The sequence below is a fragment of the Macrobrachium rosenbergii genome, chromosome 58, assembly GCF_040412425.1.
Source record: "Macrobrachium rosenbergii isolate ZJJX-2024 chromosome 58, ASM4041242v1, whole genome shotgun sequence".
In the NCBI taxonomy this organism is placed as follows: domain Eukaryota; kingdom Metazoa; phylum Arthropoda; class Malacostraca; order Decapoda; family Palaemonidae; genus Macrobrachium; species Macrobrachium rosenbergii.
Genome location: NC_089798.1, coordinates 23,799,486 through 23,815,106, shown reverse-complemented (window position 1 = coordinate 23,815,106; position 15,621 = coordinate 23,799,486). Strand labels below are relative to the sequence as shown.

At 37.2% G+C, this 15,621-nt stretch overlaps 1 protein-coding gene across 1 annotated transcript in view; it reads right to left on the bottom strand.

The window, feature by feature from the left end:
* Positions 1-3,205: 3,205 nt before the first annotated feature.
* Positions 3,206-15,621, bottom strand: part of LOC136837165 (probable protein phosphatase CG10417) — a 224,056-nt gene continuing 211,640 nt past the window's right edge. The window contains exon 8 of the mRNA XM_067101836.1: positions 3,206-4,266. Within this exon, the coding sequence (XP_066957937.1) occupies positions 4,009-4,266 (258 nt within the window). The 3' untranslated portion in view covers positions 3,206-4,008. The remainder of the gene's footprint in view (positions 4,267-15,621) is intronic.

Here is a 15,621-nt window from a genome sequence, read left to right as displayed (position 1 = left end):
TCTTGACCAGTAGGCTGAGACTTGGTCAAAAACAGGTCACAACACATGAACACCAATTTTATGGCTAAATCCTTAATGCTGTATGCTTAAGTATACCCACAACCTCAATTCTAAATGAGCATAACGTAAACTGCATAAATGAAGATACTAAAAAGTAAACCACAAGACTCAAAAACTTCCACCTTAAACCTACAGTCATTGCTAATGCCAAAGAAACTATTTCATTTCAAATAAAGCCTAACTAGTTTGGTAAATCAGTTACAACAGACTTAGAATTAAAATGAATTTCCTTCACTTTATTTTTAAAATTAAATGAGGAAATAAAATGGGAAAACTTCACAAAATTCACACTTGAAATGTGACTACAGTGACTCCTCTACATACGTAGGGGTTACATTCCTCGACCCTTGACATAAACTCAAAATTTACTTTGGTAAGAAAATGCCTTTTAGAACCCACTCGTACCATTTTGAAAAAAATACACATCTAGAACAAACATGGTTAACTTTCACAGTTTTATTTATGTATATACTGTATAAATAAAATGCTAATAATGGTCATCAAAAGTTTTTCAGCTAAGCCTAGACAGTACTAAAGAGTAAGCAATAGTTAATCATCATCCTGGTCTAACAACTGCATCATTCAAGCTTATGGCACAAAACTTCAGTTCTCTGATGCATGTATTAAATTTCAGTACCAATAAAATGATTGGTGTTGATAAAGGTCTTTTCTTAACCTACCGTGCTGCAATATATAAACTAAAAACTTATCAAAAGCAAATACACATTATGGCAACAATATTATTTACACATTTTCATGAAAGTTGTCTGAAACCAGCAAAAGCATGTGAGTGATCATTTTATTTCTTACCATTTCTCATAAACTATGCATTTTCTTAAATTATAAACTTGTGTTTATGCATACTGTAATGGAAAAAATACAGCAAATATTAAGCGGATATGTGCACACAATGACAGACGAATACACACAGCTAGCATACAAGTTTACGTCGAACAATCAGCTGATGAATAAACAACTGGCTCAACAAAAGTGTTCTTTTGAAAGAAATACTCCATCCAGTATATGAGAAATTAATCCATTTCAGCAGCTGGGCCTTGTCTTTTCTTAGTGTTATTATTACATTTATATAATAGCATTAAGATCCATTGATTCTTACATTGCTCCCTGGATACAATCACATTCTTTCACAATGGTGTTTATATAGACAAAGATATGTCATCTTCATAATTTCTAATGATTTTTAGCATCTCCCCTAGCATTATTTGCACATTCATAAATGCTTAGACCCAACATACTGACTTAGAAACTTCTGTTTGCAAGACATTACGATAACATAATTTAAACAAAGCTCTCACTCACATACAGTATACAAAGTCATCTGCCACTGTAGTCAGTGCTAAACCCTCAGGCAGCAAGCAGAGGAGTTATTGTCAGATGTAATGCCTTACCTATGTAATGGCTCACCTGAATTTCCATTTTTCCAAGTTGAAATCTGGGGAAATTACCTTTTTTATATATACTGAAGCCCTATGGATCTCTGAATTCATGGTAAAGCCATAAGGGTAGCCAGACAAAGTTGGTTCCCTCTATATACACACACGTTTTGGCATTTTCTGTAATCACTCAAAACTCCATAAAACATAAAAATGAGCACTGGTTCCCTCCATTAACACACACACACACATATGCAAAACTAAAAAATATTACTTACTAAAAATATAAAAATTATTTGTATTACAAAAATGAGATACGATAGAAAGATAAATTTAACGAGAAGAAAACTTGAGGAAAAAAGGTTGGCAGGTACAGTGACCATAACCATCATGAAAGTAATCTCAGAGAGTGATGAGATCAGCTGTGAATGCTTTAGTCACATGAGGGTATAAGGGAAGATGAGGTGCAGATCAAGTGAGGGGAAAAGCATGCCCAAAAGAATCACTCTTTTTGCCTGTCAGAACAAGTTGGTTCAAATGGGATATTTCTACAAGGAAATAAGGCCTTTTATAGTTAATGGGGTTGTGATGAACTTACCAAATTGAAGTAACTAAAATACACAAACATTTTAACATTCCTGCACTCACAGTGGCAATTCTTTACTCTTAGTCAAACATTTAGAGAAGATATACAAAACCATGAACACTGATCTTTATATCAATTTGTAGTGCTAACAAATCTTTCATATGACTAAGCCATAGATCAGATTCTGAATACCTATTAATTATATACAATATACCACTTACCATGAGTTTTTCCTGTAATAAACAGCATGTAAAATGGTACCAGCCCACATCCTATGGAAAGTCCTACAGTAGGTGTCTACAACCCAAGGTATCTAATTAACTACTGCAAGTTGATATTTTTAGTGAAAGAACATTATACAAATAGCATATATTTATTACTTAAACATTAAATCCATTTTTCATATGTAAAATTAATGAGCCTGGAAAACTTTCAGCATTTATGAAGCTTTCAAAATCTTAGGAACAAGAGTATATATGATGTTCTGCTGCCTTTTCCAAGAAACTCATTGAGGTTATTGGATCTATAAAAATTGCTATGTGAAAAGTTAAAACTTCCGCAAAATCTATGAGGTTGTTTGTACTTGTGTGAACTAACTACAAGAGCCACATATCAACACAAACTGTAGCAGTCTGCTTTTCTTAAAAGGAAATTCTTTGAGTGAATGGTTTCCAAGTACCTGACACTAAAACTGCCATTTATTTATAATCAAAAGTTATTAATCCTGAAGGACTGACTGAAAAGCACATCTGTTTCCAGTTTGTGACCATACACAGCAGACTAGTAATCTTCTTTTTTATCAATCTGTGGTAATAAAAAGGCAATACCTACTTATAGGACATGCCACCAGTTACCTCCTACTTGCGCAGAATTCTAGACAAGACACATATCCTCATACAGTGTAATCTGACATTGCCCAAAGGCAGCATTTTTATTAGAATAATCATTCAGCACATGACAAATACCTGTACAACAATGCAATAAGTAAAATTTTAATTATATTCTCTACCTTACCTTTAAATAAATCATTAGCAAAATAGTCTATCCAATATGGCATGCAGAACTTTCAAGTGTGGGCAAAAACTGCAGAATACTTGTCAATTCTCTTAAAAGCAAAAACATTGCTCTTAACTGGAAAAAGAACAAAAACAAAATAAAAGGCCTATTGTGCTCAAATCTTCACTGGTACTGAAATCATCATTAATACCAATGGTTTATTTCAGATGCAGGTACAAAATATAAATACTGTGTAAGCATTCAGTCCAAATATCACAAGCATATGACCTCCTGAAACACTTGAAAAAATTAAAATTACTAAAAATATTAACATTTTTAATAACTAATGTCAAGATAGATGAATGAAAAAAATTTCTTTCAACATAACTAAATATTTGACAGATGTTTCATTTAAAAAAATATTTCAAAATTCTCTAACAAACTTTTCAAGCTAAAGTTTAAATGATAACTACAGTACAGTTAAGCAGTTCTGAACGAATATCTTCAAAAAATTATTATTAATCACTCACTTATTTTAAAGATTTTATTTTTGCCTGTGATTGTGTGTACATATAACAGAAAATTCCACAGCTGGCACTGACCGCTGGGCATGTATTAAGTCTAGTCATACCAAATGCCTTAAACATTGGCAAAGTAACAAAATCGCAAAGTACTGCTCTGGTAGCACACATGAGCAATCACTATACTGTACCAAACTTAGTTTTAGTTCCACACTAGCATTCTGTATTGACCAGACAAGGTAAAAGCTGATTTGTTTCAATTTCTAATACCAGACTTTTCTAGAATACAGTACAGACAGGCATTGCACCATCACTATTCCTGAGTGTTCCATCATATGCTCTTCCTGATATTTCCTGGGAATAAACGAGGGTTCTTTAAACCAAGAATGAATAAATTCCTTGATTTTCAAAACTATTTCATAAATAAAAAGTGCCTACACTCAAATATTCATTATTTATCCTCACGCTTCAATTTTTTATCACTTTGTCTGAAGTCTTCATTGTCTGCTTCTTCGGATTTTCTTTTTGTACCTCCAGCAGCCTCCCCTTTTATATCATCTTGTCTGATGTCTTCATTTTTGGCCACTTCTGATTTTCTTTTTGCACTTCCGTAAGACTCAATATCCTTGAATTTAACAATGATACAGGTCATGTTATCACAGCCTGTACCATCACCAAGGGTATCTGGCGCTAGACAATGATCAAATAGCTGAAAATAAGAAAGAAATAAGTAATTTTTGTGCATATAAAAAATAAGTCATTATTGTATATAAATTTCCTTACCCATGACTACCTGCAGACTACAAAATTTTTCACAAAAACCAGCTACTTTATTTTCCTATCATTATACCTGGGAAATAAGAGTCCTCGCAGTTATTACAGTTTTTTATAGAAACCATTTTATGTTCATATAAAACAGCACAAAAAGAGAACAATAGCGTAACTCTTCCATTTAATGTTAATAATAAATTTGTACAAATGATGCTTTCAAGTCAGAATGGCTTAAGCTGTTGCTCACTTTCACAGAACTTCAGTTAACTATTACTAGAGGTAGATGCTTGGTCACTTACTTCTACTATGGTAGTTTAATGCAAGGGTGCAATACTTCTCCATAAAAATTACAGGTGCTCCTTAACTTAAAATGGAGTTAGCCTACATTCATTCAAATATACCAGTTTTATTTCAAACAGATCAAGTATTGCATTAACACTTGTTACATTAATACTGCAATGCTGGGTAGTAATATCAAATGCCTAAATAATTCTATAAACTATACAATAATAAAAAATTTAATAAATCAAAGTCTTGACCAATTAAATAACCCTATTAATTTTTATTTGGCTTCCATATCAGATGCAGTACTACAGGACAGAAGATTTACCAATACAGTAATATCTCATCTATCCACACTTTGCCTTAACTGTACTCTCTCCTGTAAGAGAGGGTATACGGGTAAGGGCTCTTTAATTCAGCAACCTTGGGATCTGGTCATTGTTGGACTACACGAATTAACCTTAAGATCCCTAATTGAGTCCTGTGTAATCACATGCTAATTCTACATGTATACACCTGGCTTCTCAAAGGCAGATAGAACCATGCTTAAAACTCCCGAATATGCTACAGCGATGCTGATTTAGTTACCAATTTTATTACAAAACATTATCACTTATCTTTGAGATTTCAAAGTAGTTTTGTTTCATAAATGAAGTTAATTTGGATATTAAATTTTCAATAATTAACTACACAGCAATAATGATAGGTATAACTCAATGAGCATTTTACTGATATACTCACATCTGCATTTTACCAACAATAAAAAAACAATGTGATCAATAGGCAGACCAAAGATCAAGTACTGCAAAGGAAGTAAATACTTTCCTACTTACACTATTTCCATTTCTTTTGAAATGCCAAATTAAAAAGAAATTTGTATTTTTCCTAACATACGAACCTATGCTTTCAAATATGGAATAATCTGCGCTTACATATCTTCGGCTGTTATTGAATCGTCTCAAAAACAAAATCCTAACACTACACCTGGGTCACATGGTGTGACCTGGACCGACCTACCATCTTCTAGTGTGAGTCAGCCTGAACACAGCTACTCTCATCCTCTTAGGAGGAGTGAGAAATTGAAACTACATGGGGCACTATGAGGAGGGTAACTTTACCTATATGAAAGCATAGGTTCGTGTGTTATGAAAAATACAAATTTCCTTATAATTTGGTATTTGTTCCCACACGCATCTGAACCTACACTTTCATATATGGAGCCTCACCTAAAGGCGGGAGGACGATCTCTCAGGTAAACATGTCAGTGTGCGTCTACTCAATACCCCAAGGGCATGCATGAGGTGTACTGTGTGTATTGTACTCACCCCCGTTCCTCATGATCTTGCTGGTCATGTCTTCCCCTCCAGACAGAACTCCCCTAGGGCTACACGTCATTACATGACCTGCTGTGCCGCCACTAACAGGCCCAAGGTGAAGATATCTAAGGACTTGTGTGCTGAAAGAGGACTTGAGGTAGAAAGAGGTGAATGTCGTCTGCCTCTTCTAGACTTCGGCCTGGAGGACCCCACTAACCAAGTGGTTTTTCCTAAATGCCATCGACTATCCTATCCCTCTGATGTCATGAACCCTGACTCTGGTTGGACCCAGATCTTTGCCAGCAGGAAGTTCCTTGAAATCTCTGGCTTCTCCCAACCTGTACTCAAGAAAAGTCTCCAACAGGCCGGTGTGTGGGGGCTGTACGTTTAAGAGGCTCTCAGTGCTCTGACAGGGCATAGCAACATTTCACCCTTTTCACTCCCTATGAAGTCCTTTAATGAGGAGACAGAAAAGCCATCGAACTTTAGTTCATGTTTGGAGGGGTTTGAACTTTAGTTCATGTGCATGTGTGGAGGGGTTCTGGGTCTTCGCCACGAACTCTGGGAGGAAGGTGAAGCCAATCAATGTCCACCCATGAGTATGTATAACATCATGTAAGAGGGCATGAAGTTCCTCCACCCTCTTCTTTAACACCAAAGCCAACAGGAAAACTGCTTTAAGGATCACGTCCTGGTCTGACCCCTTCTGAGCAGTTCATAGGGCAATTTCCTTAGGGAAACCAGGACCTTGGGTGACACTACATTTTGGGGGTCTTAATTCCTGAGGGGAGCAACTCTTCTCAAAGTTTCTGATCATGCCTGACAGCTCCCATGACACTGAAAGGTCTATGGTCCTAGGTTTGAACAGTCTCATCTAGAAAATCCTCTCTTCCCAGACTTGTTTTAATTTCCAAGTCAGAGGGGTGAGTGGCAGAGAAGGCCCATCTTCCTTCTTCTAGTGCTTTCCCTTGAGGGGCTGAGTGGCTCTGTTATCGAAATAGGGGAGGAAACAATGGTATTACGGCGAGTGGGAGGCAACTCCAGGCTGCAGGACCAACCGACCACCCTCTCGGGACCAACCTAAGTGAGACCGAGGAGAGAGAGAAATGGCACTCCATGAAGGAGCACATGGACCCGGCAGGCAGGTGTGTGGCCCACACTTGGGCTAACGTAATCATGAAGAGGGATGCTTTTGTTGATAGCTCAAAGACACCTTTCGGTTAATAGTTGGCTCATCCTCAGGCTGAGCCAACTATTAACCGAAAGGTGTCTCTGAGCTATCAACAAAAGCATCCCTCTTCATGATTACGTTAGCCCAAGTGTGGGCCACACACCTGCCTGCTGGGTCCATGTGCTCCTTCATGGAGTGCCATTTTTCAGGTGGTACAACCTACATGTCCCTGATCCACGCCCTTTGGCACCTATCAAGCCAGGAGATATCTCTAAACACTCTTCCTAATATCACCTCCTGGTTCATTATTTCCCCACTGGTGAACTTGGTGCCAAGTTGTCGGAGGGTATCCTGAGAGACATTGCCCGAAAGCCGGTAGACTGACGAATTCATATTTCTAAGAAGAGTGCTGGGCTCTCCTGGTACATAATACTTGGCCTGGTGGGGAAACAGTAGTGGAAGCAACTTCTGGGACCTGGAGGAGGCTAAGGACCCCTCCTCTCCCACTATCAGGCTGCCCAACTCCTTCATGATACGTGCTACCAATGGGGACCAAGGAAGGTGAACTGTCTGCTTGGCCTCTAGGTGACTGTCTAACATATGCTCCAGGTACGAGACGCGGGGGTAATTCTCAAGTGTCACGTCGTCAGATTCCAACTGCCTGTGAACCTTAAGGTTAAAGTCTGTAAAACTTCCCTCCTCGTCTGTAAGTTCCCAAAAGGGAGGGCTCTATCCCTTCTTCCAGGCTTGCTGCACCTTCCGGAGTAGCGGGTCCCGTGAGGTCCCGGTCTCTGTCCCATTCCACTGGTTGGTTGTCCAGTAATGGCCATTGTGGGGAGGCTGAGGCGTGCCTGTCTTGTTATGATGACTGGATGACTGGTGTCTGGAACAAAGTGAGATGCATGGGACCCCACTCTGTTGTGGCCCTCCTTGGAGTAGAGCTGTTCCTGGGACCTGTCTCACGAACAAGAGAGGTGACATCTCCCCAACTTACCATGGGCATTCCATCTCAGTGAGCAGTGCTGGGAGCGGTGCAGGGAGGGGTGTCACTCTGCTCCATCCTGCTCCTGATTCAAGAGAGATTGGGAACTCCCCCTGAAGGAATACTGGAATGAATCGGTCTTGAGATGGCGACGGTGTTCCTATTCCGATCCTCCAGAGTAGCAGGACCTGGTCCTCCTTCACAGCAGAAAGCTTTGTTCACTGGATGCCAGTCCTGGGCGATGTCTCTCCCGGCACATGGAGGGTCTGGAGGAGAGGTTTGACTCTGCTGAGGGGGATCTCTCTCTCTCACTTGGCTATATGAACGGCAAGTCCACTCTTTCACCCTCTAGTACTTGATCAGCTAGGAGGGGCTGTAGGGCAACTTCGACCTGCCCCTTTTTCCTATCCCATGCTTAGCTCCCCCGGCTCTGTCATGCCCATGTCCTGTACCTCTTCCCTTTGAAACTGCAAAAGAGCTTGCAATACTTGTTCAGGCTTCTTACCTGTGGGCTTAGCGGGAAGAAAAAAATCCTTACCAGGAGTTGCAGGGAACAGAGAAGTAGTGTGCGATGGCTCTGATGGTGGGGAAGGGGGGAGGAATGGAGAAGGTTCTCTTTTCTTTCATATTTCCCCCACTAAGGCAACAGCCATGCTGCACTCTCCTTACGGCACCTCGTGGAACATTCCCAACCCCTGCACTAGATAAAAACTGAATGGATATCTACATCTATTGGTGACATGAATTTACTGCAAGGCTTATCCTTTGCCTTCCCAACGACACACTATGGGCTTCCCAGTTTCTTCAATCACCACACAGATAGAGAGACTACATGAACACTAGGTATTCTACGTACTATTCTCTTTGCTCCGAGAGGAAGGTGCACATGGGTCATGTTCTAGTACATCACTCTGTCCTGCACCAAGGGACAAAAACCATTGCACAATGCACAGAAACACCAATATAATCTATAGACGTAAAGGTGAAAACTAGGTGCAGCAAATACAGCCAGACAATCACTAGGCACAGGGAGTACATACCGCAATCACAAAGAATGGAGAACAGTATGAATGAATATGAGACAAATCAGAAAGCGTGTGAATGCTAGGACAGCTGTGTTCTCTCTCTATCTCTGTGGTGATTGAAGAAAATGGGAAGCTCATAGTGCATTGTTGTTTTTCAGAGACGATTCAATAACAGCTGAAGATAGGTAAGTGCAGGTCACTCCATACATGGAACCTTAAGTTCTTATACATGTTGGAACAACTAAAGTTTATTCATCATTGACCTGCTTTGGGAAGCCCTTTTCTCTTAAATTGGTGCTCCAGTTTATGGCAGCATCTTTTATGGATGCTAACTTTATATATAGGTCACCAAATGTTTGGACCTTTTGAGGAATATTGTAAAAGTCTCTAAATAAGATGAATCTAATTCTAATCCACTAATATAAGGGCATATCTAATATTTCTACAAATAATTAATAATCATCAAAGCAAAAGAAAAAAAGTGCTCTCACCATCATCTATATTCTTGCCTTTAGGAATCCGAAATTATTTTTTTAAAATCAGGTAATTCTCTATAACAGCTACTGTAACTCACATCCATAACTGCAATAGAGTTCATGGGAGAAACTTAATTTCCTGTGGCTTTTGAGAATAAAGAACAGCTAATACCGACACTGGTAATTAGGGGACAAATGAAGCTTTGATATTAGCTATGCATAGCACATTAGGGGTAAATGATCCTAAACAAGGTTGTTTTGGCTTGCTCACTAAGCATCTCCCCAGAGTGATGACACCTTTATGATGTTGGAGCTTAGACCACTTTATAAGTGTACTGTCTACCTGTCAAAAATACTAATTTTGCAACTCATACGACTGTCTTTATTGAAACATCTTGGTGACTTTCTATTTAGCCTTGGCTCACTACATTTGTATTATAATAACTGTACAGTAGTCCTTCAATTATCTGGTTTCACCTCCTCCAGAACTCAATGTTATCCGAAAAGCCCCCAGCACCAATACTATATACAGTTGTATATGTGAAATATATACACAATTCATTAAAATAAAAAAAACCTGTGCTCTGATGGTTGGCAACACTTTGGGGCAGAAATAAGAGTTGGTAATGCTTCTACAATCATAAGACAGCTGAGAAATGGTTACTGACAGAGTGGTAGGTCGGGGAAAGAGCTTAGGAGGAGGGAGAGATGGTTGAGGAGGGGTAGGCAGGCGTCTGACTTCTTGAGAGCTTTCGCGACTGTTCTTGGTTAACCCTTTAACGCCGACTGGACGTATTTTACATCGACAACAGTTGTCTGTCGGGTGCCAAGTGGATGTAAAATATGTTGACTATAAAAAGTTTTTTTAAATATTCGCAGAAAAATACTTATAGGCCTCGTTTGCGAAAAATTTTAAATCGCGCCTTGAGAGATGCTGGGAGTTCACGGATCACGCTGTTGTTCTGTTTACAAGCGTGACCCAGCTGTGCATGCACGAATTTCTTTCTTATCCCAAAAGAAAGCATCAGCTAACTCTGCTGAAAATCTAAGAAATTCTTTAGTCACTTTGTTGTAATTTTTTCACCGTTTTCTATTAGCCTTTACATAAAGTTTTATATATGAAAATGTGTGCAATTTCATGTAAAATACAACAAAAAACAACCCATGGTTGTAGCTTTTATCAGTTTTGAAATATTTTCATATAAATCATGATAAGTGCCAAAATTTCAACCTTCGTTCAACTTTGATTTGACCGAAATGGTAAAAAAACGCAATTGTAAGCTAAAACTCTTACATTCTAGTAATATTCAACCATTTACCTTCATTTTGTAAGAAATTGGAAGTCTCTAGCACAATATTTCAATTTATGGTGAATTTTTGAAAAAAAAAACTTTTTCCTTACGTCAGCACGCGGTAACTCAGCCGAAAATCTCAGAAATTCTTTTGTCACTTTGTCGTAATGTTTGCACCGGTTTATATTAGCCGTTACATAAAGTTTTATATATGAAAATGTGTGCAATTTCATGTAAAATACAACAAAAAACAACCCATGGTTGTAGCTTTTATCAGTTTTGAAATATTTTCATATAAATCATGATAAGTGCCAAATTTTCAACCTTCGGTCAACTTTGACTCTACCGAAATGGTCGAAAAACGCAATTGTAAGCTAAAACTCTTACATTCTAGTAATATTAAATCATTTACCTTCATTTTGCAACAAATTGGAAGTCTCTAGCACAATATTTCGATTTATGGTAAATTTTTGAAAAAAACTTTTTCCTTACGTCCGCGCGCGGTAACTCTGCTGAAAATCTCAGAAATTCTTTCGTCACTTTGTCATAATGTTTGCACCGTTTTATAAATTAGCCATTACATAAAGTTTTATATATGAAAATGTGCGCAATTTCATGTTAAATACAACAAAAAATAACTCATGGTTGTAGCTTTTATCAGTTTTGAAATATTTTCATATACTGTAAATCACGTTGTGCCAAAATTTCAACCTTCGGTCAACTCTGACTCGACCAAAATTGTCGAAAAATGCAATTGTAAGCTAAAACTCTTACATTCTAGTAATATTCAATCATTTACCTTCATTTTGCAACAAACAGGAAGTCTCTAGCACAATATTTCGATTTATGGTGAATTTTGAAAAAAACTTTTCCTTGATTCGCGCGTAACTCGGCGAAAAATCTCAGAAATTCTTTTGTCACTTTGTCATAATGTTTGCACCGTTTTATAAATTAGCCGTTACATAAAGTTTTATATATGAAAATGTGCGCAATTTCATGTTAAATACAACAAAAAATAACTCATGGTTGTAGCTTTTATCAGTTTTGAAATATTTTCATATAAATCACGATAAATAGAAAAAATTCGACCTTCAGTCAACTTTAACTCGACCAAAATGGTTGGAAACTGCAATTGTAAGCTAAAACACTTACAGTCCAGTAATATTCAATCAATTACCTTCATTTTGCAACAAACAGGAAGTCTCTAGCACAATATTTTGATATATATGGTGAATTTTAGAAAAAACTTGTTTTTACGTCCACGTGTTGCGAATTCATGCATCATTTTGTGATAATATTTCCTCTGTGTTGCTTTGATCATTTTACAATTTGTTATATAGCAAAATCATCGCAATTTAGTGTATATTACAACAAAAAAAACATAACTCATTAGCTTTAACCGTTTTGCTCACAGCGCGATTTGTAAACAATAAGAAATTTTTTTTGCGCTGTCATATATTCCAATATTCATATATGATATATTTTTTTTTTATTTCTGATGGTTGCATACTAAACTTCAGGCAATGACAAAAAAAGGAGCCAAAAATGAACTCTTAATCTTAAAAACTAAGCGTGCTGTGATTTTTTGAAAAAAACCTTTTTTTCACTTCGGCGCTGACTCCCAAACGCCGGCGGCATACGACAGACACTTTTGTAAATAGAGGCTTGGCGTTTAAGGGTTAAGATTCTTTTGATAGTTGAGGGGGGGAAAACTAAAGTATTAAGACTAAAGCTAGGATAAGTTCTGATGAACTATAGTGTTAAGGTTAGGTTAAGTTTCCATTCTGAAGGTTAAAGTAATAAATAGGTTAAAGAAAATCAGAGTTTCATTTAATAACCTCCAAATCTGTTCCCATCATACTGTATCAATTGTATATTAACCCTTAAACGCCTATTGGACGTATCATACGTCGACTAAAATTGTCTGTTGGGTGCCGAGTGGACGTACCGTCGCCGACTACAAAAATTTCAACCTTCGGTCAACTTTGACTCGACCAAATGGTCGAAAAACGCAATTGTAAGCTAAAACTCTTACATTCTAGTAATATTCAATCATGTACCTTCATTTTGCAACAAATTGGAAGTCTCTAGCACAATATTTTGATTTATGGTGAATTTTTGAAAAAAAACTTTTTTCTTACGCAGCCGAAAATTTCATAAAATTCTTTTGTCATTTTGTCATAATTTTTGCACTGTTCTATATTAGCCGTTACATAAAGTTTTATATATGAAAATGTGCGCAATTTCATGTACAATACAGCAAAATACAACCCATGGTTGTAGCTTTTATCAGTTTGGAAATATTTTCATATAAATCACGATAACTGCCAAAATTTCAACCTTCGGTCAACTTTGACTCGACCGAAATAGTAAAAAAACGCAATTTTAAGCTAAAACTCTTACGATCTAGTAATATTCAATCATTTACCTTCATTTTGCAACCAATTGGAAGTCTCTAGCACAATATTTCCATTTATGGTGAATTTTTTTTAAAAACTTTTTCCTTACGTCCGTGCCAGAAATTCTTTCGTCACGTTGTCGTAATGTTTGCACTGTTTTATATTAGTCATTACATAAAGTTTTATATATGGAAATGTGCGCAATTTCATGTAGAATACAACAGAAAATAACTCATGGTTGTAGCTTTTATCAGTTTTGAAATATTTTCATATAAATCACGATAACTGCCAAAATTTCAAGCTTCGGTCAACTTTAACTCGACCGAAATGGTCAAAAACGCAATTATAAGCTAAAACTCTTACATTCTAGTAATATTCAATCATGTACCTTCATTTTGCAACAAACTGGAAGTCTCTAGCACAATATTTCGATTTATCGTGAATTTCTGAAAAAAAAATTTTTTCCTTACGCTCTGCGCTGTGATAACTCGGCCGAACATCTCAGAATTTCTTTCGTCATGTTGTCGTAATGTTTGCATCGTTTACATTAGTCGTTACATAAACTTTTATATATGAAAATGTGCGCAATTTCATGTAGAATACAACAGAAAATAGCTCATGGTTGTAGCTTTTATCAGTTTTGAAATATTTTCACATAAATCACGATAACTGCCAAAATTTCAAGCTTCAGTCAACTTTAACTCGACCAAAATTGTCGAAAAACGCAATTGTAAGCTAAAACTCTTACATTCTAGTAATATTCAATCGTTTAACTTCATTTTGCAATAAATTGGAAGTCTCTAGCACAATATTTTGATTTATGGTGAATTTTTAAAAAAACATTTTCCTTACGTCTGCGCGGTAACTCAGCCGAACATCTCAGAAATTCTTTTGTCTTGTTGTCGTAATATTTGCACCGCTTTATATTAGTTGTTACATAAAGTTTTATATATGAAAATGTGCGCAATTTCATGTACAATACAACAAAAAATAACTCATGGTTGTAGCTTTTATCAGTTTTGAAATATTTCCATATAAATCACGATAAATAGAAATAATTCAACTTTCGGTCAACTTTAACTCGATCGAAATGGTCGAAAACTGCAATTGTAAGCTAAAACACTTACAGTCTAGTAATATTTAATCAATTAGCTTCATTTTTCAACAAACAGGAAGTCTCTAGCACAATATTTCAATTTATGGTGAATTTAAAAAAACATTTTTTTTACGCCTGCTCGTTACTTAATTCATGCATCATTTTGTGATAATATTTTCTCTGTGTTGCTTTGATCGTTTTAAAATTTGTTATATACCAAAATCATCGCAATTTAGTGTACAATACAAAAAAAAAATTAACTCATTAGCTTTAACCGTTTTGCTTACAGCGATTTGTATACAATTATATACGAGTTTTTTTTGCTGTCATATATTCCAATATTTATATATGATAATGATATTTTTTTCATTTCTGATGGTTGCATATTAAACTTCAGGCAATGACAAAAAAATGAGCCAAAAACGAACTCTTAATCTTAAAAACTAAGCGTGCTGTGATTTTTTGAAAAAAATTTTTTTTCCGCTTCGGCGCTAACTCACCGAACGCCGCCGGCATACGGGAGACGTTTTTGTAAATAGGGCTTCGGCGTTAAAGGGTTAACGAAAAGCCCCTACATAATATTTTGGCGCCCAACATGGGGCCTTTGATAGTAAGAGTGGGGTGCATAACTGTAGATGGCACAGGGAGCAGGTTTTGAAGGTGCTGGGTCAGGTGAAGGGGAGCAAGGTTGGAATGAGAGGTGGGATAGTCTGACATGCATGATGATCAGCATACAGGATAAGTTAGACGAAGCCCAGGCAAAGGAAAGTAGATTGGTTACAAGGATAGAGTCGATGGATGGTAAAGTGTGTGAGATGGCAAAGAAAATAGGTGAAATGGCTAAGAGTGGGCCTGATGTTGGGAAGGAAAGTGAGAACGATGAGGTAAAAGGTGCAAAGGAGAAAACCCCTAAGAAAGGGAAGTTGTCAAGTAAGAGTACGGGGTACCAGCCATGGATGATGGCTGTATGAGTGAGGTGAGTGAAAGTGATGAGGAAGAGAAAAGTCAAAAAAGAAAGGGAAAGAAGAAAACACAAAAGGGGAGAGGTGTGAGGGAAGAGGAGTCGAGTTCCCGGATTTGGAAGGGTAGCTCAGACTCGGAAGTTGAGAATGATTGGAAGAATGGAAGAGGTAGTAGTAGTGGTAGTGGTAGTGAAGGTTTGAGTGACGCAGAGGAGAAAGAGGCCAAAATGGTGTTCCTGAGGGAGGTTCCCTGGACTGCGAAATTTTGCAACAGGAAGGGAAGATAGACAAG